At 34.8% G+C, this 22725-nt stretch overlaps 4 protein-coding genes across 4 annotated transcripts; 2 read left to right on the forward strand and 2 right to left on the reverse strand.

The window, feature by feature from the left end:
* Positions 1 to 602: 602 nt before the first annotated feature.
* Positions 603 to 3653, reverse strand: LOC18034910 (receptor-like protein EIX2). Its single transcript, XM_006424111.2, has one exon. The coding sequence runs from the start codon at positions 3651 to 3653 to the stop codon at positions 603 to 605; it is 3051 nt and encodes a 1016-aa protein (XP_006424174.2).
* Positions 3654 to 7842: 4189 nt separating this feature from the next.
* Positions 7843 to 9545, reverse strand: LOC112096446 (polygalacturonase-like). Its single transcript, XM_024179884.1, has 3 exons — positions 9402 to 9545; positions 8490 to 8831; positions 7843 to 7965 (listed from the first exon to the last, which is right to left on the reverse strand). The coding sequence occupies exons 1-3, from the start codon at positions 9543 to 9545 to the stop codon at positions 7843 to 7845; spliced, it is 609 nt and encodes a 202-aa protein (XP_024035652.1).
* Positions 9546 to 10455: 910 nt separating this feature from the next.
* LOC18033786 lies at positions 10456 to 11158 on the forward strand. Its single transcript, XM_006424112.2, has 2 exons — positions 10456 to 10969; positions 11148 to 11158. The coding sequence occupies exons 1-2, from the start codon at positions 10456 to 10458 to the stop codon at positions 11156 to 11158; spliced, it is 525 nt and encodes a 174-aa protein (XP_006424175.2).
* Positions 11159 to 12214: 1056 nt separating this feature from the next.
* On the forward strand, positions 12215 to 17777 carry LOC18033813. The gene is made up of 9 exons (XM_006424113.2): positions 12215 to 12494; positions 12603 to 12787; positions 13642 to 13746; positions 13917 to 13973; positions 14918 to 14998; positions 15398 to 15432; positions 16790 to 16879; positions 16990 to 17149; positions 17281 to 17777. The coding sequence occupies exons 1-9, from the start codon at positions 12353 to 12355 to the stop codon at positions 17398 to 17400; spliced, it is 975 nt and encodes a 324-aa protein (XP_006424176.1). The 5' UTR covers positions 12215 to 12352; the 3' UTR covers positions 17401 to 17777.
* Positions 17778 to 22725: the final 4948 nt, after the last annotated feature.

Consider the following 22725-nt stretch of genomic DNA (forward strand, 5'->3'; position numbering starts at 1 on the left):
AACCCTTTTATTACAAATTGAACTTGAGTCATTTTGAGCACAAAATGCATTCACAAGCAGCCGATCTCTACCTAAAAGTATCTATGTTATATTAACTGTATACAGTTTAAATAATCTATCACACACAGTCACTCAGTCATAAACAATCTAGTTTTTTCATCTCTTTATCACTGGTACCAAACACCATTTTCTTCACTCATTCTACTCTAAATCATTATCAAACCCCAATCGTAAAAATATTAGGTTTGTGTCTGGAATATTGTGAGATTTTTTTTCTAAAATACAAATTTAATTTAGAGAAAATGTTTGTAAATTATCTAAAATGGTTCTTCATTAGCAATGTAGGATGGACTAATGAATGGACAACTCTTATTTTTTACCCTCTGAAACGAAGAAACATAAATTTTATGTAGAGATTGGACTGTGAAATCAATAGCCCTCATGAGTCCTTTTGTTGATCTAAATGCTGAAACATGGTGAAAAAATAGTGTAATTTTGGAGGGCTCCAACGTCCAATTCTTTCCTTTTATTGTAATGATCGAGTGACATTGCATCCTGGGCCCCAAGTACATAATCCAACAAACATACAGTCACGGAAAAATCTAGTAACATCTTCTTACAAAGCAGCCAAATTCATCCATAAAGCCATCCAAAAAATGACAGTACTTGTACCTCCATCTTCTGCTGACAAGTAGAGGACCTATGAAACACCAAAACCCCACTACAAATCCAAGTGCCAAGCTTATATACAACAGCCAGTCCACTTCGTCTTCATCTTCGTTCCCATTTCCATTTGGATCTTCTGGTACAAGAGGATTATTCTCATTACAATTAGGAAGTGGAGCTCCGCATAGATTGTTGCCGGCAAAACAAGATGCATCGAAGCTTTGCAATTGAGTGCTTGAAGGAATTTTCCCAGTCAAGTGATTGTTGGACAAGTTCAGGTGATTTAAAAATGACAAACTTGGCATACTTTGGGGAATTTTACCAGAAAGTTGGTTCGCTGAGAAATCGAGGGACTCAATTGATTTCATATCACCAATTTTCTCAGGAATTTTGCTGGTAAAAAAATTGTGGGACAGATTCAGTGATTGCAATTCTTTAAGATTTGTCAGTTCCATCGGTATTTCTCCCGAGAAATTATTCTTCGAAATGTCTATGCTTCTTACCAAATTCAGAATGGAGTTATATTCAACCATAGACCCTTTCGTCACAACTGATGCATCCACCACAACTTCACTCTCATCCATCATTGCAATGTAGGATATCGCATTCTCTAGAATAGATGAGTCCGTCTTCGCCATAGCAGTGAAGTTACTGATGCATCTGGGTATAGTCCCTGAGAGATTGTTATAAGCAACATCTAAAATTTGTAAAGAAGTTAGACGACAAAGTTGAATTGGAAAATCGCCATGGAACTTGTTTGATCGAAGAATGAGAATCGACAATCCAGAAAATCTTTCTCCCATCCATGTTGGAATATTCCCGACAAACTCGTTTTCGCCCATGTCAAGAGATACCAAACTTGAACAATTTTGAAATGACTCGGGAATGACTCCAGACAATCTATTATTGCGCAGGTTCAATGACAAAAGAAAATTTAAAGTTCCAATTGAGGTCGGAAGACTACCAGTAAGGTTATTGTTACCTAAATTCAGCATACCCAAGCCACGCCAATTCATCCAACAATCAGGTATATCCCCAGAAAAGTAATTTTTCGAGAGTTGGAGATAAGAAGTGCTCTTTAACCCATTACATATTAAATGAAAAATGGACCCCGAAAAACCATTATTAGAAAAATCAAGTATGCTAGATGGCGATGGACGGTAACGAAAATCTAAATTTGGAATCTCACCGTAGATTTGGTTGCTAGAGAGATTCAAATATATGTATTGGAAAATGGAATTCCAAAACCAACGAGGAATAGTTTCTGAAATTCTTGTGTTGGATATGTCCAAAAAAGACAAATGCTTTTGTGAATGAAGCCACGATGGAAAATGAGGCCCTAAATGACATGACCTCAATTTCAATGTATCGAGTTGAAAAGGAGGAACCCAGTTCGGATTGACTTGCAAGATTAGCGGGTTACCAGATGTAGAAAATGAAGTCAGTTTTGTTAGATTGACAAAATGATTTTCAGAAAGTGTTCCACTCATCCTATTGTTGGACAAATCTAGATATTCTAAGTGTGAAAATTTTCCCAAAGACAATGGAATAGAACCATTCAACAAGTTGTTGGACAAATCTAGATATTCTAAGTTTAAAATTTGTCCTAGAGACAATGGAATGGAACCATTCAGCCTGTTTCTGGAAAGATCTAGATATGTCAAATACGTAAGTTCTCCTAAAGCAGATGGAAGTGGACCTGAAAGAGAGTTGTTACGTAGTTGAAGTCTGTTCAAACTTTTAAATTGCCCAAGTTGATTTGTCAAGTGACCTGAAAATTGACAACTCCTCAAAACTAGTGACTCTAGTGCATATGCACCACATGCAGAGAAAATATCTAAAACTTGTGATAAGTCTTGACTCAATTTAACAAACGACAGATCGATTGATGTCAACTTACAAAGCCGTACAAACGATGTTGGAATCTTCCCTCCAAGCTCATCATTTGAGGAAAGGTCGAGAGTTTTGATAGAAGTCAAGTTTTCTAGACCAATCGATGAAATCGTACCTTGCAAGGAATTATGTTGAAGAGAAAGGAACTCAAGATCATTAAACTTAGACAACCAACCAGGTATTGCAGAATTGAATTCATTAGAAGATAAATCAAGATGTCTAAGAAACGTCAAGTTTCCTAGTCCAATGGGGATTTTACCTTGAAATTTATTACCCCCTAGATCGAAAAAGACTAAATTATGAAGACCAAAAACCCAACTGCTATATTGAAACAAAGAGTTATTAAATTGGTTTTTGGAAAGATCGAGGGCCTTAAGGGAGGAAAAATTAGCAGAGGATGACGGAGGAAAGTGATTGAGTTCACAGTAGGACAACTTTAGTACTTTTAAAGAAGAGAGTGAGTTTGCGACAAGTAACCAATCAGTGGCTTTTCTAAGGTCAGCCTGACTCAGATCAAGGTGCTCTAGCAAAGAAAGACCAGATAGCCACGAAAAACTTTCAACTTGTAACTTATAATTCTGACTGAGATCAAGATATTGAAGACTAGAGAGATTTCCAAGTTGGTAAGGAGTCACTCCTGCAAATTCGGCTTCAGAGAGATTCAGGTATCTAAGGTTCTTAAGAGAACCAAGATATTTGGGAATCTGAATTCCATGGAAATCATTTCCGCTCAAGTCCAAGCGAATCAAATGCTTTAAGTCAACCAAAGAGGGATTTATCTTACCAACCAGCTTTGACCCCGTGCCATTATTAGGATTAGGATTTCCAAGGTTGAGCTGAAGGACATGGCCAGTGAAGTTGTTACAAACAACACCATCCCATGCACAGCAATCTTCATCACTAATATTCCAAGAGGCAAGACGGCTGGAAGGATCTTTGAGATCTTGTTTCAACTTTAGAAGTGCTTCTCTCTCACTGTCTACGCAACCCACGCAAGGGTTGCCATTGCAGAAGCTGATGTTGATCATAGTAGCTATAAAAAATAAGTCAAGGAAAACAAGGGCAACAGAAACACTCATGATTGTTGATTTCATCGCTGTGGATAGAAATTTAATTAATGATAAGAAATGGAAGGGTGCTTATGAGAAAGTTATCATTTTGAATGATATTTATAATGTCCTCCGTTTGCCCATTTGATGATTTCGGTTCAATCTAATTTGGAATACTATGATAATCAAGTCTTCGAGAAAAACTCAGCTCTTCGAGGTCATTAATTAATTAACTTCTATGGGTTCCTCTGGGTGGACTTGCAATTTTCATTATTAGAGTGAACAAATGTCACACTCGTGTCATTAAGCCACTTAACATAGTTAATTTTGAACAAAAGTTGTTTACTTGCCGGCTTCATGCAAATATCAACAGACGATACGCTTGAAGTATGATATTCAAGTTCGTGTCGATCTTTGGATTAGTTTTCTTTTATTATTATTTAGCCGGCAACCTAACCCCCCTCACCCTTTTGAGCTGACTTCAAACTCTAAATCTCTTATTTTCATCACAACTGATTTACTAACTCAATTAGTTAGCAGCCACATAATGTGAATGATAATGAACTAATTTGTCCCACTATTTTTTTTTCTTTTTTTATATGCTAGCTTTGGTTTGGATCATTGAATGAATATTTTCGGTCACAGACTTTTCTTTTAACTCGGGTATTTTGAAGTAATTTATACGTAAAACAGAACTTGGACGTCCTCAGGACGTGCCAGTTTATAGAAGTAGTGATATTGAAGGGAAAAATATTTATAATAAATATTGTACAAAATCAATTTATACGTCGAAGTCAAGAGCCGGCATCTACAATTTTTTCACCGTTCATTTCAAGTGACTAGCTAGTTTATCCCAATGAATACTGAATTTGAATATATTTATAATAATCAATGGGACAAGTTAAGCAGCCTCAATTTTATAGACAATTTTTACACTAATTTGAACCTTTTGATTAAGAAAGAATGAGCGGTCGACATTACAATTCAATTACTTTCATTAATAATATTGTTCGCTCTCCTTTAATAGTTCCTTTCAACATATTAACAGTACATTTTTCTCCCTCATTGCCTTTTCTTCTATTTTCTTTGTTTTTGAACTGTTGTGCGCAAGTTGGTGTCGACTTTGGGGAATCGATAATGATCTAACTTGCCCTCTTTCTTTTTAAGTTTGTAGGGTGGTTGGACAATTGTAACTTTAAATCTACATTATTAAGTGTTGGATAAAAATTTAGTTCATTTTATTTCACATTTATATGATGAAAAATTTATAGTTAACTTTATTATTTTTATCAAAATTATTATTTAAAAATTATTTTCACTATACGCTATTAACTTTTATTTCATAATTATAATTTTTTTTTTTTACACCAATTGTCTCAATACCAAATAAAACCTCGACAAACCATTGACATTAGGTATGCATGGTTCGTAGGCTATAAGACTTTACCCATTGAAATGTAGGATTTTACGTACTAAAAGTAAGCTGTCTAATTTTATTAAGAATCATGATTCTTAAAAAAGTTAACTCCATGATCAACATCTCTAGAATCATTTAGATTTTGGATGACCATCTTTGTTTTGACCAGGCACAAGGCCTCCAGAGTTCTTTGCATCATCAATAGCATCAAGCTCCCCTTCCTTCTCTTTTTATTCTCACTTACCACTTTCTTCCCAGCTGCAAATCAATTTTGCTCTGCAGAATTTCTTTCATTGAGAGTTTGTCATTTGTTTCTCTAAAGCTATCTCTTTTCGATTCCTTCTGAACTTTTATCTTGTCATCAGCACTTTGAGGAATCATTAACCTTATCAACAGCATCGTCCTTCTCATTTTTGGTGTTTTTATCTATTGGTCTAACGTTGAATATATGCAAGTTTGGCAATAGATTTTTCACCTGCTATGACATTGATTCTAGATTAGTCCTGCTAGGAGCACAAATCTACACTTGAAAAACCATCATTACCTTCTTTGCCAATTTATCATATTTAGCTACAGTGTTTCCCTGTAAATTGAGGATTAACTAATGAATTTAGCACTTGCCATTTAAGCATGTTGCCATCATACATGATAAGAAAGTATGTATGTAGAAAAAAAAATTAAGGGAGAAATATAAGAGAAAAAATTTTCATGCTTCACCTCAATTCTGAGATCTTGCTATCAAATTCAGAGATTGAGATGGAGAAAAACAACATAAGAAATGAACAAGATATCAGTCACAATAATAACAAATAAAAAATATAATGAATTTGAGGACAGCTTGCTATCAATAAAATGACCACTGGGAACATTGTTTACCTTTTTGTCATTGTGAGCAAGTCGGGGTTCTTGTAATTCAGTGCAATACTTCAGTGAAGAAGCAATAATCTGAACTTGGCAACTTGATAGATAGAATTGGATCCAATTTAGATTAACAGCCTTAGCAACAGTCTTTCAAAATATTAGCTAAAGACAATTAATGGTCAAAGCATTGCTTATCTTTGTAATAGATTTCATATTGAGCAGAGAATCGCCGATTTCGCAAATTGGATTTCGAGAAAGAACTGCAGGAGAATCCAAAATGCCGAAGAGCATGATTCAAGTACACCATCGTCTAAATGGCAAACAAACATTTATCCCAAAAACTGACTTAAATTCCACTAATGACTTCTTTTACTGATCTGAGAGCAAAGTATCATCAGTGAAAAGATGTAAAATCAAAAGGAATCGCACACGAGTTTACAATATCCTCAATCAAACGTATAGCAGGAATAGTAGAGTCAATGTTATTGTCAGACTCTATATATATATATATAATCATTTTGAGGTGTCAGTGCCCTTTTTTTTTTTTAATACGGACACGTTGTTAAATCTTACAATTAATAGTGTTTTAATTTTATTGAATTACACAGTTTAATAGTGTGTTCTCATGAAAAAAATTGAGGGCGTCCACACTAAAGAATGATCATATATATATATATAGAGAGAGAGAGAGAGAGAGAGAGAAATTTTCCAATCTAATATTTTAAAGTGCAGGGAAATTTGAAAAAACTTTAAAACTCTACGATTTTAAAAGTGTTAAAGCTTTTCTGAACTTTTCTAAACTTTAAAATTATGGACCAAAAAACTACTACTACACACACACACACACAAGGGGCATGTGTGTTATACTTTTGGACAGTTCAAACAATTTACCACACACTCATAAACAATCTATTTTTTCCACCTTTTTTCATTTACATCAAACACCAACTTTACCACTCATTCAAGTCTAAATCGTTATCAAACAGCAAAATTTTTAGGTATATTTGGAATGTTATGGGATTTTTCGTATACTAAGAGTAATTTTCTAATCATATTTCATTCGTCTATTTTCAAGTAAAGCAAGTACAAGTCATTAACCTTAATAGAGACCCTCGTTTGGTATATGCGGGATATGATATTTGACATGTACTCACTCCTAAATTTAGTATACAGAAATGAAAAATAACAAAACGTGTATAGATAAAATATGAAGAGTCTGGAGATCTGGACGCAAGTAGCTAGGATTTGCTTTCCGAAGAGAGTTGTTTTGACATTGGAACAAAAAGATGTCGTTTCAGGACCCTCAACCTTAACATTAACCCCATTGTACACCAAGTTTATATTCCCAATCTCAATATTTTGGCATGGAATCTTTTGGCTACACACAAGACTTACGGCAACCTTGGTAGCTGAAGTGCCACGGATGTTATTGAATCTCACATTGCTGATCTTCACTTGCGAAGGAACCTGTAAAATATTAACGGCAGGGCGTGTAATCATTAGCTGAAAAATATAACTGAGCGGTCTGCTTTAAAAATTAAGCTGAAGCATAATAGTTTGAGAGATGAATGAATGTTCATGTACCTTTATGTTACATTTATTATATGGGCAATACAATTGATCTATGACGATGGGATTTTCCACATTGTTCGTGACAATGTCTTCAAAAACGAAGTTGGAAGCGATTCCAACGTGAGAATCAGGTCATGTTTTGACTCTAACCCCGTTACTTGTGTTGGATGTTGAACTTGTGGGGAATGGCAAATGTAGAGAAATACAACAATAATGGTGGAACTTTATTACGTAAAGTAATGTGTTTACAACTAATTTTGTATGTAGGAAGAAAAATAATAGTAATAAGTAAACTGCAGAAATTTTGTGTGCTTCAAGGCACGTTACAAATGTCGTTTTCCTTAAGACGTTATTTGCCCTCACCAATTGAGTGATGCACATGGGTTAAGCAAATACACCTCCAGGATACAATGAAGCACTTGTTTGTTTGCTTGCGTTGTGCATCGACGAAAGCAAACCAGAATACTCTTGAATGTTGCAAGCCTGCCAAGAAACAATATATTGTTCCTGCAGAAAACAATATATTGGATTATGAATGCACAAAAGAAATGGGTGTTTTGTGTTGAAATTCGTACTAGAAAGGAATGCTAAGAAAAGAGTGGTGTAGGATCATTAATTTCATGTCTAAATGGCTTAAACATGACCCCTATTTATAGATATACTTGTGCCCCCTCATTTGGGTTATCATCTTTCATGATACCCCTTCATTCATGGCCATTGGATCTAGATTTGATTTTAATCAATGGTCCAAATTGAACCATCACCATTTCAAATGAAATGTCACCATGAAATGATGCATCTCTAAGTGAAATGTTGCCATGAAAAGTTATATCATTTAGTAAAAAGATACATTTTCTACAAGACACAATTAAATGGACATGTCCTTACAACAAGACATCATTTAATTAGATATGTCTTTAGTGAAAGGTACCTTTTCTATAAGGCACAATTAATAGGACATGTTTTATCATAAGACACATTTATTTTGAAAATTTCCAACAACTTGTGCCTGTGAAGGTACAGTTCCTTACAGTCAATCCAACAACTTCTTCATCTTTTGTATCCTTTCCCAGGCTACCAACACTGATACCATGTCCTGGTCCGAAAAAAACGTCAGATACTAAAATATTTTTACTGCCTTGACCAAGAGAGACACAGTCATCACCGGTAGCTATAACTGAATGTGATATCTCAATCCCATTTGATCTTCCAATATGAATTCCATCAGTATTAGGACTATCCGCGTGTGCTGTGATTTTGAGGTCATTTATCTTCAGGTTGTAGCAACCCAAAATGTTAATGTGGAAGTATTTGCTATCAACAGATTTTATTGCAGTAATTGTTGAGTCGTTCAGGAAATTGAATCGTATGGACTGTCAATTTGACACCGAAGCAATATTAACTAATTATTTTAACCCTGTTTTCATTAGCAGGTTTACCAAAAAAAAAAAAAAAAAAACAAAAACAAAAAACAAAGAGAACATTGTTAACAAGACTTACTGTGGGAAGCTGGCAATCGGAGTTTTTGTGGCATTGATTTAGTGGCCATGCAGTTTCGCCTTGGCCGTGGAATGTTCCTTCGCCGGAGAGAGTGAAGTGTCTGAGATATTGAAAGGTGATCCAGCTTTGTTTATCGGGTAGTTTTGATAGGCCGGTTCGTGCCTAGACAAGCCCTTGAAGTTGAAAAGAAATTGGAGCTTTGCATGGACCTTCAAGTTCGCAAAATTCGACAAGTATTTTCCCGGATTTACCAATACCGTGCTTTCTATTCCATCCCAGTTGCAAGCTTCTCTCCAACCAGTACCAAAAGCCTATATTAAACTGCAAGAACCAAATACTTACTATTTTTAATTAGTAAAGCGACTACGTTTTCAAATAAGGCTTTCATTTCGTGTTGTTGTTTAGCAGCTGTGGCTATTAAGCTGCGGATCTTATTTTCTTACCTTATTATCATCCTTAATGCCATCGGCCGCGGCACCAAAGTCCTTGACGTTGAAAACTCTGTTGGTTGCATCGATACCTTTTACCGAAGTAATGAACAACACTAGTAGTGAAAATGCTTGCTGGGAGTAGGAGCTGAAACCCATTTTATGACTGATTGAAGTGAAAGTATTGTATATTCCGATAAATTTGAGTAAAATTTTTTATTTTATTTTATGTTTTTTAATGGTAGATGGTAGATCGATCATTGTAGAGAAATTTATAAGGTAGTGCGAGTGCAGTTCCTTCACTAATTTTGAATCTTCTATTTAGGATTTTAGGCTTTAAAAAAAAAAAAACATGTCTTGTTTTAGCATTACTTTTGGAGTAACTTCCTAATAATATAATGTTGGCTGTAAATTGTTTCATTGGTCCATTGATTTCTTCGTTATAGTAACTTTCACTATCCTGTTTTTATCAAATTCTACAACTTGCATATTTCACAATCCAATTCTCGCTTTATACGGTTACCATCTCAGGGACAATAATATCTTTGATCATATATCTCTAGCCGGGTCTCCGAATTTTTCTTTATGAAATAAGTGAACCGAGAGCCGCTAGCTACTCCAATTTCTATAAGGATTTTGTTCAATCTAGTAACAATTTATAAATAATCTTTCATGCATTATAACTAAAAATTATAAAAAAAATTATAGAATTGAAACGGATTTGTAGTGTTCATCAATTCGCTGTGACGAGGCTTTTACTATCTTTTAGCACACGTGTGTTTATTGATTAGAAAAATTAATTACATATAATTTTTATTTTTGAAACCTTGTAATTCAACTTAATTAGGATTTTGTATTTTGTACTTTTCCAACTTGGGTTCGGGCAACTTAATATTCGAAGTCCCAGTGGCAAAAAGTATTCATTCATAATCATTAACACAAGTAAGTCCACACATATCGTTATAATGATCATCGTTTAAAGTTCTAGCTAAATTATATATTTAATTAACTCCCTCTCTAGATACTTCGATTTTGGTATCCTGGATTTTGATTTCGGTTGATCTTGAAGATGGCGGATGAACAATCAACAGCAACCAGCAGTAATGCATTGAGGATCAACTCTGTATCAGAAGAACAATTGGATGAAGCCAAAAAGACAAGAGGCGAAAGAGTTGAAGACGGGACAGCACAGAGAGACAGGCCTATTCACGAGATACTGAACGAGAACAAAGCCAAAAAGAAAAAGGAACTCGAGGACCGCCGGAAGCACAAGCCTCCGACATCCTTGGACGAAGACGAGGCCCAGTTTCTTGACGGATGGGAGTCGTATAAGAAGGAAAAAGAGCGGCGGCTTGCTGACGAAGAGGCCATGGAGCTTCGGCGTTCCAGGGCAGCCGTGGCATCACAATGTGTTGCTTCCAAGGAAACATTAACAAGCCATGATGATGATGATCATCAACAGAGATTGATTATTGGGAAGAAGAATCCAGCGTCTTGTCCCTTGAGCTCGATTATGAAAGTGGTGCCGCTGGCAAAGAAACCCAAGAAAGATTTTCAAAGTGTAGCAGCAGAATCTTCTTCAGGTACGTTGGAAAAGATTGATGCAGCTGAAAAATTTCCCAAACCTGCAATGCTAAAAAGAAATAGGGGTGATGCTGATCATAATAAATCCCCTGTAACAATAAGTCTGGTTATTACTATAGTGATAGCGAAGATGATGATTGAGTACTATAGTATTTGTTTATATTGTTGTTATTTCAGGAAAGCTTTGATTTATTTATGCCTTTTGTTGTTCTTCTCACAATCAATTAGAAATACTAGTCCATACTTAACCTTTTTTTTTTTTTTTTACTATATTGCAATCAAAGGATGGCTGATATTTATAATCAAATAATTCCTGAAATTATTCTACATTAAATCTATGAAACACAACCAAAATTTTCTTTTCACTAATAGTAGAGAAATATCTATTCTACTCACATTTTGTGAGAAAAGGACTAACTCCACCCAACTTGTTCATTAAAAAACTCAATTAAGTACTTACTTTTTTTTTTTCTCTGGCAAGTGACAAGTAAGTCCACATGGATTGTATTTACCATTTTGACGCATTTTCTTTTTGCTATATTGAAAACATTAATTTCGGATCACTCTTTTGTGGGATGTTGATCTTCAAAATATATTACAAATTATTGTAAATCTCAACTTACCTTCTATTTTTCTACAGAAGATAAAAAAATTTCATCAATCTACCCTCATTTTTCAGTTATCTTTTGAATAAAAATGAGAGTAAGTTGAAATTTATAATAGTTTGGGGGTGTTTTAAAATTTTTACGTCACAAGGGGATATTTCAAAATTAGTTTGTATTGAAAATAGTAATAAAGCACTTTTTAATTATTTGTAAGATCTCTAAAGATTTCATCCTAAGTAATATGGTGGCATCCATCCATTAGATGGTAGAAATGTGAAATAAGATTTTACATTCTAATGGATGAATGACATATATCAAAAACTAATACTAAAGATCAATAAATAAAATAAAATTACGAAAGAAGGTTATTCACATTTTTCTCACTTTTGCTGAAATATTACACCATGATGCAAGCCGAAATAAATTGTCAAAAGTTATAACAATCATAAAATTATTAGCCAGCATAAGGTGATTTATTAATTTGGGGTGTTTATGAGTTCAAATGTTGAATGAGTAACATAAATGGTATTGTTGGTATTAAGCGAACCTCAAGGATTCCCTTGAAATTATCCCCAATAATTTATTATTATGAATAAAAAATAGCGAGCTTCTGGTGCTGGTGCTGTACAAGAGAATGAGATAACACCTCTTTTGCTCCTAATCATTCAGCATCAAACAAGAGTGCAGTGACGCGGTCTCTGTCTCACAGAGCACAAATATCCTTCATCTTCAAACAAACAATTAGCCAAGCAAGAAGCCAAAAAAGCCCAATAAAAAATGGAAGCTCTTTCAAGAATTAGCTTCTTATCAAACTACACTCGCTCTTATTTCCCAATATTCTCTCCACTTCCTCAAACCCAGAAGCCGCTTTCCAAGAAAACATCACCATCTTCTCTCTTAAGAACAAGCACTCGTCCAGGTCAGCCACCATCCTTTGCCTTTTTTTTTTTGTGACGCTTCCTCTGCTTGCCACTGAATTCCCATTTCAGTTTTTGTGTTTTTATTTTCTCCTTATTTGACTTCTTAGTGAGTGAAGTTGCTGAAGAGGATATTCTGCAAATGTTCTTTAAAGATAGAGAATTGAATGGAGATTTTATTTCCAAAGCTTCTGATATGTTTTGGCTGAAGGGGGCTTCGAAATTTGCTGACTCTGATGCTGATGCTGATGCTGATGCTGGCAAATTTGCTGACAATTCTGAACAAGCTCACCAGGTAGCTTTCTTGATTTTGATTCATAAGAATGTATCGTATTCTTTTTTTTTTGGATATTCAATTTCCAGTTCTAATCTCTCTTCGTGTCCCCTGTGGTGGTGTAGAAGTATGATAATTTCAAACATTTCTGGTTTATGGAGCATCTTTGTCAGTACTGTTCGTGATTCTTGGAGTCTCTTAAGTTTTGACTTTGGAATATGGACAGTGGAACTGATTCTACTACTAATAATGGAGCAGTTTAGCTGTTTCAACGAGAAATCTTCCAAAATTGCTTATTTATTTAGTTTTGTGAATTATCAAATAAGAAGTTACTGAATGATATAATTATGCCAAGTGCAAAAAGAGCAAATTGATTCATTCAATATCTTGAAGGATTTCAAAACTTAGCCAAGTCTGTATTCTGTTAGAATTAGCAGTCGCTTGTGTACTCTCCTTCCTAGGCTTTTATAAGACATAAATTACTGCCTGTGGTGCAGCTCCTCATTACAATTGAGGCTTAGACTGGGGTAGCACTGCTGTTTATAGGAGGACTCATTCGTTCCCAGCATTGTGAAAAGGTTCCATTGAAATTTGAAGCAGTTAACAATGCAGATGCTTTATTCTGATCTGTCCTATGTCACCTCTTTAGCATTATACTGTGGCATCAACTCCATTCTTGACGCATTTATGAATTCAAAGTGCATACATATCTCCATGCTGGTTTCCGCTACTCTCTGCTTTAAAGTTCCTTAATTTAATTGCTAAATATAACTGTATAACATTCTGTTCGTTCTGTGTCACTCTGTTCGTTTTTATTCTGGTGGCTTAGGTGATTTATTGTGCTTGCGCTTTCATTGATGGTATGTATATTGTAGGTCATAGAAAGTGACAACAATGATGGATTTTTGAAACTCTCAAAAACCCGTGAGTGGCTATTAGGCGACAACTCTGCACCAATCAATAAGAAACCTTCTGCTAAGGTATGCATTTTGTTGGCTATCATTAAATTATAATGAGCTTGCTTGAAAACACTCTCTCCCATCTCTCCATCCTCCTTCCCTTATTTTCTCCCCATTTCAGCAAAGCAGGGGAATTTGTTTTAAGTTTATATCTGCAATTTCTAACAGCTGACCAATGCATGTAAATACAGGCTTTGCAGGATGACAGTGAAAGAAGGAGGAAACTGAACTTTCTTAAATATGAAGCTGTATGATACTTCTCTTGAAATTAGATTTCTCATGATTAGTTGGTTGTTGATGTGATGTCAATGCCTGAAATTGGGACCTTTCTGTTCAGTTCTAACTCCACTATTTCTTTTAAAAAGTTAGATTCTCTGACATTTGAAATTTAAATTGTTTGTTGTCATCTAACTAACTTAGAAAGAGTTGATTAATAAATGAACATATTGTATAAGTATGTCCAAGGGTGGACTGGTTTTTCTCCTTTTGGTTCTAGGGGTATGATTTCTTTATACTTGTATCTGTAGCTTTAATCTTGTGAGCTGAATGAGCTAATGTTCACTATGTGACTCTGTTTTGATTAAAGGTTGTTTATATATTTTTCTGTTAGCAAATGGCACTTTGAGAGATGTCTGTTTGCAAATGAAGCTGTGAATTTGGTTACTTGACCTTCTGTTTTGAAACCATATTTCTCCAATTTGATTCCCAGGAAACTGCATAGGACCTAATAGATTCAGTTTTATGTTAAAGTTGGTGAATGTTAATAGAACTAAGGTTTCATAGATTAGGTATGGTACCTGTATGCTTTTATTTTTCTATTTGTATTGGTTAGATTTGAAAACTATTGTTGGAGTCCTACCTATCTGCTTAACTTTTAGTGGAGTGATAAGATAATAGGGAAAAGGAGCTGGTTTGATCAAGTTGTCTTGTATTTGGATTTTCTGATGTGTTACCTGGATTATTAGAAAATTGTATTTGTGCTTCTTGTTATAGCATGATTGTTGTTATGTTTGATTTACATGCCTTGCATACAAGGTACATCTTAGACTCTGTAGTCTCGGGCGCTTTTCTCTCTGCTTAAACTTTTAGGTTGTGTGATAAATTAACAATGTTAGTACCTAAGGGCTTGCTTTTGCCCCATAGTACTACAAAAGCTGTTGAAGACGCTGATTTTTGTACTTTGATCTTGCAGCTCAAGAGGGAACTGATGCTTTTGTCAGTTGGCATCGGAACTGCATGTAGTGGGTATTGTTTGATAATGCTCTCAGTCCAGGTAATATCTTCACAGGAAATTAAAGCACAATATTTAAAGTTTAAAAAATTTTTAATATCAGACCCTTCTCTAGCTTCTTTAATAGAAGCAGACCCTTCTCTAGCTTCTTTAATAGAAGTCTGGAATTTTGCACTCTGTTATTTTGCTGAAAGATATGATTGGAAATAAAAATGAGGATCTGGTGACAACGGCTCTAAACTACTTTTTTATTATATTTTCATCTATTTTCAGTATTGGACTGTACAAATTGCGACAGAGTAGGCAATTTGTTTTTTCCCCCCCCACTCGCTATTCTACTTTATTGTATGCATTCATATACTTTCTTTAAAGTAAAGTAAGATATTCGTGAAATATTGTAAATTTTGGGCTTATATAGAAATGACCTTATTAATTTTCCAGGCGGCTTTTAGCTATATGGTTGGGGTTTTTTTCAGGTAAGCTGATCATTTTATATTTCATTTATTTATATATAGTGTTTTTTGATAGAAAACATAGAAACTTGTATTAAGAAGAAAAAAGTGTACAGAAAGTGAACGAGTCCACAAATAAAGAACCCCAAAAGATCAAAAAAAGTCTATGCAGTTCAATGCTGATCAGATGACAAAAAAAGTATAGGATCTATATGACTAAATGATCTCACAACAAAAACAAGCTCAAAAGCACAGAATTAAGCCAACACCCCTTACAATTTAGATGAATGAAGAATAAAGAAGAATCTTGAAATTCCTTTGTAATGATGCCCAAAGAAAAGCCAGTAATCCCACTCTCTACCACAAAAAGATGATGTCTTCCTCAGAATCTTAAAAACAATCTTTAATTTCTTTAAAGCCAAATCACCCAAAAAGTGGCCAGAACTGAACATTTCCATAACACTCTAGTTTTTTTACCTTTCCCAAAAGCATCAATAATCTCTGAAAGCTGAGAAATGCTAGAAGCTGGAATCACTCAAGAAATTCTAGCTGCCTGAAGCAATGAACGGCATTGTGACAATGCAAAAACAAATGATCTGCACTTTGCTATTTCTCTTGCATATGACACACCAAGAAGGACAAGCACACATTATGATTCCATCTCTGAATAGCATAGTTTACCTAGAGCCAAGGACCAAACAAAAAGTGGAACTTTACTAGGGTCTTTAGCATTCCAAATCACTGGATAAGTTGATCTATTTTCACTAAGGTTAATATTTGTTAAATTAAAACCTTGATGAGCCAGTTTTCAAACTCTAATCTCAGTGCTACGACTCAAAAGGAAGGTTTATGAATAATAACAATACTAGGCACTGCGATCAGTTGTCAAAAAGAATGGTAGATTCTGCTGTTTCAGTTACTTTGATAGGAAACTTTTTTATCCAAATTTTTACCTGCCAATAATGTAAAAATAAGTGTATAACGATATTATAATGCAAGGAAACCATGATAATGTGAGATGCAAAGTTTCCATAAAAAATTACTGTTAGTCATCCACAGGAATTTTTGGCCTAAAAAATCAATAGCTGGAGAAATGGCCCATGTGGTTGATATCTTCTATCAAATATTCTTGACTTAGTGAACTCCCTTGAATGTTTTCTCTGTGGAGGAATTATCTTTGTTTGGTCTAATTGGTACTCCAAAGATCTCAGAGAATTTAACATATCGCTCATTTTCTAGTTTAGGGAAGTGAAAAAGAGTAGTGCTTTTAGCACTTTTATTTGATAGAAAACTGAAAAAAGGTTTAGTAACAGCAGGAGACCATCTGTTCTTGTTACTGATCCTAATTCTGGTAGTTTAACAAACATCTTTTCCAGTGCAGTTGCTTGTACCTTCGGCTCTTATACCAACATGCAGACCGTCTGTCCAAGGAAATGGTTCCTCAGATTTTCATGCAAAAGAAGTCCAAGAAGTACAGTTTAAAGCTTCTGCAATTTTTTTTCTTCCTCTAATGGCTGCTCTGTAGTTAAGTAATTCTCTGTCTTCCCCTTGCATAAGAAAACATTTCCTTTTCTTTTGTAGAATTGGAATTAGAAGTGAGGACCTTAAGGACTTCTTAGAGAGATCAATCAAGGGAAGTAGCCTTGCTCTTTCGTCTCCAAGGCTTGTGATTCCGGCTACAGTATATGGTTTGTGGGCTCTGTCTCATCGGTATTTTGCCAATGACTTCTTTGATTTCCAGGTAGCAATTAAAAAAACTTTTATTGTTGTCTGCAGCTGTTTGTATAAATTTTCAAATTGATCATGAAGCCCTCAAACTATTTAACATAAGTTGTGCTTATTAATTTTCCTATTGGTTCCTGTTTATTGCAGATTGTTCCAGCCATGGTTGGCATGTTTGTATATAAGGCTGCCGCTCTTGTTCAAGTTTACAGAGACAACGAAGACTTGCAATTAGTTTTTCCAGAAAATGAGGAAGGTTCAAGTGACTAAAATTATCCATATTAGCTCTTGGAGTATTTCATTTTGATTCTGAAATATTTTGAAGCAGAAAGTGTTCCCAAAGACTAATTTCTATAGGCTACCATCAAGCTTCTAGTGGAAAAAACACCCCAAAAATCAAAGTGGAATGATTCATTTTCCCGAGTGGCTCTATAGGCAAAGTTGACTGGTTAAAGTTGAACTTCAGAGACATATAGGGAACTGTCAGGCATGTCGTCCAAACTCCCAACTTTTATCCAATCTTTTTGTTAACATAAGATAATGACTGCCCAAAAAAATTGTTATGATGGATGATATAGAACCATCTGAGATTGTGATACTTTCACATTTTAGGGCCTTTTAGCACAGTAAAGTTGATAAATTTGAATTATCAGTAATCATTTGTAATGGGATGTCAATCCTCAAAATTGTTTGCAAGATTATGGTAATGCATGTATGTTGCAATAATCCAAATCCAAAATTTTTGTGACACAACTGTGATTCCTCTTCGATGCCCTTCACCACAATCTTTTCTTAATTATATGCATATGTATGTTTCTGCATTTCTGCATGATTATGGAAACCACCCAAGCCAAAAGCTTTTTGTTTGCTTTAACTATGTAGTTTGTACTCAAAATCATGTATCATTTAGGAAGGGAATGATTGCAGTGTTTGGAGCAAAAACTCGAATCACAATAGAAGATTATAATGCTTGTTCAACATGCTTTTCTTTCCTCTCTTTTTTTGACATAAAAGGAAGTCTTGCTAAATAATAGTTTTGTTAACAATCTCAAACTGTTCGTGATAAGCAATACAGGATGAATATGGATCGATTTATTAGATCAATAGCTATCTGATTTAGTATGAAATGTGTCTAATTTTAAAGGGTCCAATCTTTCCGCTTTATTGTGTAATACTTCATTTCTTGTTTAGAGGACATTAAACAACAATTTAATAGAAAAAAGCATAAAACAAACACTGATAAACATGAAAAACTCTAGTAACATTTTCTTACGGAGCAACCAAATCTATCGACGCAGCCATCCAAGAAGTAACAGTATTTGTACCTCCATCTTCTATTGACAACAAAGGGCCCATGAAACACCAAAAACCCAACACAAATCCAAGTGCCATGCTTACATACAACAACCAGTCAACTTCATCTTCATCTTCATTTCCATTTTCATTTCGATCTTCAGGTACAAGAGCATTCTTCTCGGGACAATTAGGAAGTGGAGCTCCGCAGAGATTGTTCCCAGCAAAACTGGATGCATCCATGCTTTGCAATTGAGTGCTTGAAGGAATTTTCCCAGTCAAGTTATTGTAGGATAGATTCAAGTGATTCAGAAATGATAAACTTGACATACTTTGAGGAACTTTACCAGAAAGTTGGTTCATTGAGAAATCGAGGGATTCAATTGATCTCATATTTCCAATATTCTCTGGAATTTTTCCTGTAAAAAAGTTGTGGGAAAAATTTAATGACTGCAATCCCATAAGATTTGTCAGTTCCTTTGGTACTCCTGAGAAATTATTATTGGAAATGTCTATGATTTTTACCAAATTAAGAATGGTGTTATATTCAACCATAAACCCTTTCGTCACAACTGATGCATCCTCAAAGACATCTGAGGCGCCTCCCCTTATATATGATATGGCATTATCTTGATCAGATGAATTCGCTGCCGCCATAGCAGTGAAGTTATTGATGCATCTTGGTATGATCCCTGAGAGACTGTTATGTGCAACGTCTAAAATTTGGAGAGAACTTAGACGACAAAGTTGAATTTGGCATAGACCCATGAAGCTTGTTTGATCGAAGATTGAGAATCAATAAACCTGAAAATCTTTCTCCCATCCATGCTGGAATGTCGCCAACAAACTCATTTTCACCCATGTCCAGTACGTTCAAATTTAAACAATTTTGAATTGACACAGGAATTATTCCAACTATTCTATTATTGCGAAGGTTCAATAATTGAAGACAACTTAAATTTCCAATTGAGATAGGAAGGCTACCAGAAAAAAAGTTGTTACCTAAATTCAGCACAACCAAGTTAGGCCAGTTCACCCAACAATCACGTATATCTCCAGAAAAATAATTTTTCGAGAGTTTGAGATATCCGTCAATGTTGGCCAACTCGTTCTCCCCCTTACATATTAAATGGAAAATGGATCCTGACCAAGCATTGTTGGAAAGGTCAAGTACACCATGGGAAGGTACAAGAGGCAATGGGTGGTCAAAATTTGGAATCTCGCCATATATTTGGTTGCTAGAGAGATTCAAAGACTCATACAGGGAAATAGAATTCCAAAACCAACGAGGAATAGTATCAGAAATTCTTGTGTTGGATATGTCCAAAACAGACAAATGCTTTTGTGAATGAAGCCACGATGGAAAATGAGGCCCTAAATGACATGACCTCAAATGCAATGTATCGAGTTGAAAAGGAGGAACCCAGTTCGGATTGACTTGCAAGATTAGCGAGTTTTCAGATATAGAAAATGAGGTCAATTTTGTTAGATTGACGAAGTGAATTTCAGAGATAGTTCCATTCAACCTGTTGTGGGACAAATCCAGATGTTTTAAGTGTGATAATTTTGTCCCAAAGACATTGGAATAGCACCTTTCAGCGTGTTACTGAAAAGATCTAATTTTGTCATCGATGAAAGTTCTCCTAGAGCAGGCGGAAGGGGACCTGAAAGAGAGTTATCTCTCAATTCAAGAGTGTGCAGACATTTAAATTGCCCGAGTTGATTTGTCAAGTGACCAGAAATGTGACAACCGCCCAAACCAGTGACTCTAGTGCATATGCATCACATGAAGAGAAAATATGTAAGACTTGTGATAAATCTTGACCCAATTTGACATATGAGATGTCTATTGATGTTAACTTACAAAGTCTTACAAATGATGTCGGAATCTGCCCTCCAAGTTCCTCATTGAAAGAAAGGTCGAGTGTTTTGATAGAAGTCAAGTTTTCTAGACCCATTGATGAAATCGTACCTTGCAAGCTATTACTTCTAACTTCTAAGAGAAAGGAACTCGAGATCATTAAGCTTAGACAACCAGCCAGGTATTGCAGAATTAAAATAGTTGTGAGACAAATCGAGATATCTAAGAGACGTCAAGTTTCCAAGTCCAATGGGGGATTTGACCATGAAATTCATTAGCGCTTAGTTTGAGAAAGACTAAACGATGGTGACCAAAAAAGCAGCTGCCAAATTGAAATAAAGAGCTATCAAAATAGTTTCCAGAAAGATCAAGAGCAATAAGGGAGGAAAAATTTACAGAGGACAATGGAGCAAATTGATGGAGTTCGGACTCGGACAACTTTAATACTTTTAAAGAAGGGAGGGAGTTTGCGACAGGTAACAAATCAGAGGCTTTGCTAAGGTTCATCCGACTCAGATCGAGATGCTCCAGCAAAGAAAGACCAGACAGCCATGAAAATTTGTCAACGTGCAGCTTAATATCACTGAGGTCAAGATATTGCAGATTAGAGAGATTTCCAAGTTGGTGAGGAATCTTTCCGGCAAATCTGGCAGCAGTGAGATTGAGATATCTTAGGTTCTTAAGAGAACCAAGACATTTGGGAATCTGAATTCCTTGAAAATTATTACCGCTTAAGTCCAAGTGAATCAAATGCTTTAAATCAACCAAAGACGGATTTATCTTACCACCCAGCATTAACCTGTCGTGGGCTTCATATGAAGAAAAAAATCTGGTAAGACTGATAAGATCAGTTTCAGTGCTATATCCGATAGAATCGAAAGGATTTCGGAGGCTGAGCTGAAGGACGTAGCAAGTGAGGTCGCTACAAATAACACCAGCCCATTTACAGCAATCTCCATCACCAACCCAAGAGGCAAGACGGTTGGAAGGATCTATGAGATCTTGTTTCAACTTTAGAAGCGCTTCTCTCTCACTATCTATGCAACCCACGTAAGAGTAACCGGTGCAGAAGCTGAGATTGACCATGTTAGCTAAAGTAAATAACTCAAGAAAGAAAAGGGCAACGAAAACACTCATGGTTGATTTCATTGCTGCGGGTAGAAATTAATTAATTATAAGAAAAGGAGGTGTGTTTGTGAGAATATGTTATCATATTGCTTGATATTTATATTGTCATCCTCTAGTTGTCCCATATTATACGTTCGGTCCAATCTAATTTGGAATACCTAGCATGTTTGAAAAGTATCAATGATCTCTTTTCTGCTAGAAATTTTCCTGCTCATTACTTTTGATCATCCAATCTTCAAAGTCATCATTTAGCTGCTTGCTTGGGGTCCCTCTCTGTGAGACTTTCAATTTGCATTATTAGACTGGAAGATTGCGGCCCACGTGGATTTAATTAGCCACTTATTAACGTTAGTCTCAGTCGTCGATAGTTTTGGAAGAAAATAAATTTTAGGGAAAAGGACACAGAGACCCCCAACGTTTGAATAAGAGATAAAATTTCTTAATATTTCAAAAAAGACACTCAGACCCCCATTTGTTAATAGTAAATTATAATTTTACCATTATACCCTTATAGCATATTAAAAAATAATTGTTCATTATCCAATTTATTTCCATATTATTAATAAAATTACGAATATAACTTCATTACCCCATTTTTTCATTTATTTGATTTCTCCATATGTTATTTCTTATAATTTCTTATATATAAATTAAATTGATAATTTCTTAAAAATAACAATTCTCCATATATAAATTAAATTTATTTTAATTTAATATATGTTATTTTTATATTAAATATATGTTATTTTTATTATATTAGTAATCAATTTATTTTTATTCTTGAGCAATGGATTAAATTTATTTAGTTTGAAGATAAGATTTGACAAAAATTAAATGGAAAAATTGGATAATGAAGTTATATTCGTAATTTTATTAATAATATAGGAATAAATTGGATAATGAACAATTATTTTTTAATATGCTATAAGGGTATAATGGTAAAATTATAATTTACTGTTAACAAATGGGGGTCTGAGTGTCTGTTTTGAAACATTAGGGAGTTTTGTGTTCCTTATTCAAACGTTGGGGGTCTCTGTGTCCTTTTCCCTAAATTTTATCTGTCTGCTTCATGCGAATTGATGACCTGTTTACTGTTCTGGTTGAGCATAAAATATGGAAATTAATTTGTATGATTTTCTTGTATTCAAAAATAGAGAGACTGAGAACAAACTTTACTTTGTCTTTTTCTTTTCTTTTTTTTTTTAAAGAGACTGAGAACAAACTAAAAAAGATAAAAGAAGAAGAAAATCGAAATTAAGGTCGAGAGAAACAGATAGGAAAATTGATAAAGAAGAAAATTAAAAGATTAGGGA

This window comes from Citrus clementina, unplaced genomic scaffold (assembly GCF_000493195.1).
Source record: "Citrus clementina cultivar Clemenules unplaced genomic scaffold, Citrus_clementina_v1.0 scaffold_8, whole genome shotgun sequence".
NCBI classification, from domain to species: domain Eukaryota; kingdom Viridiplantae; phylum Streptophyta; class Magnoliopsida; order Sapindales; family Rutaceae; genus Citrus; species Citrus x clementina.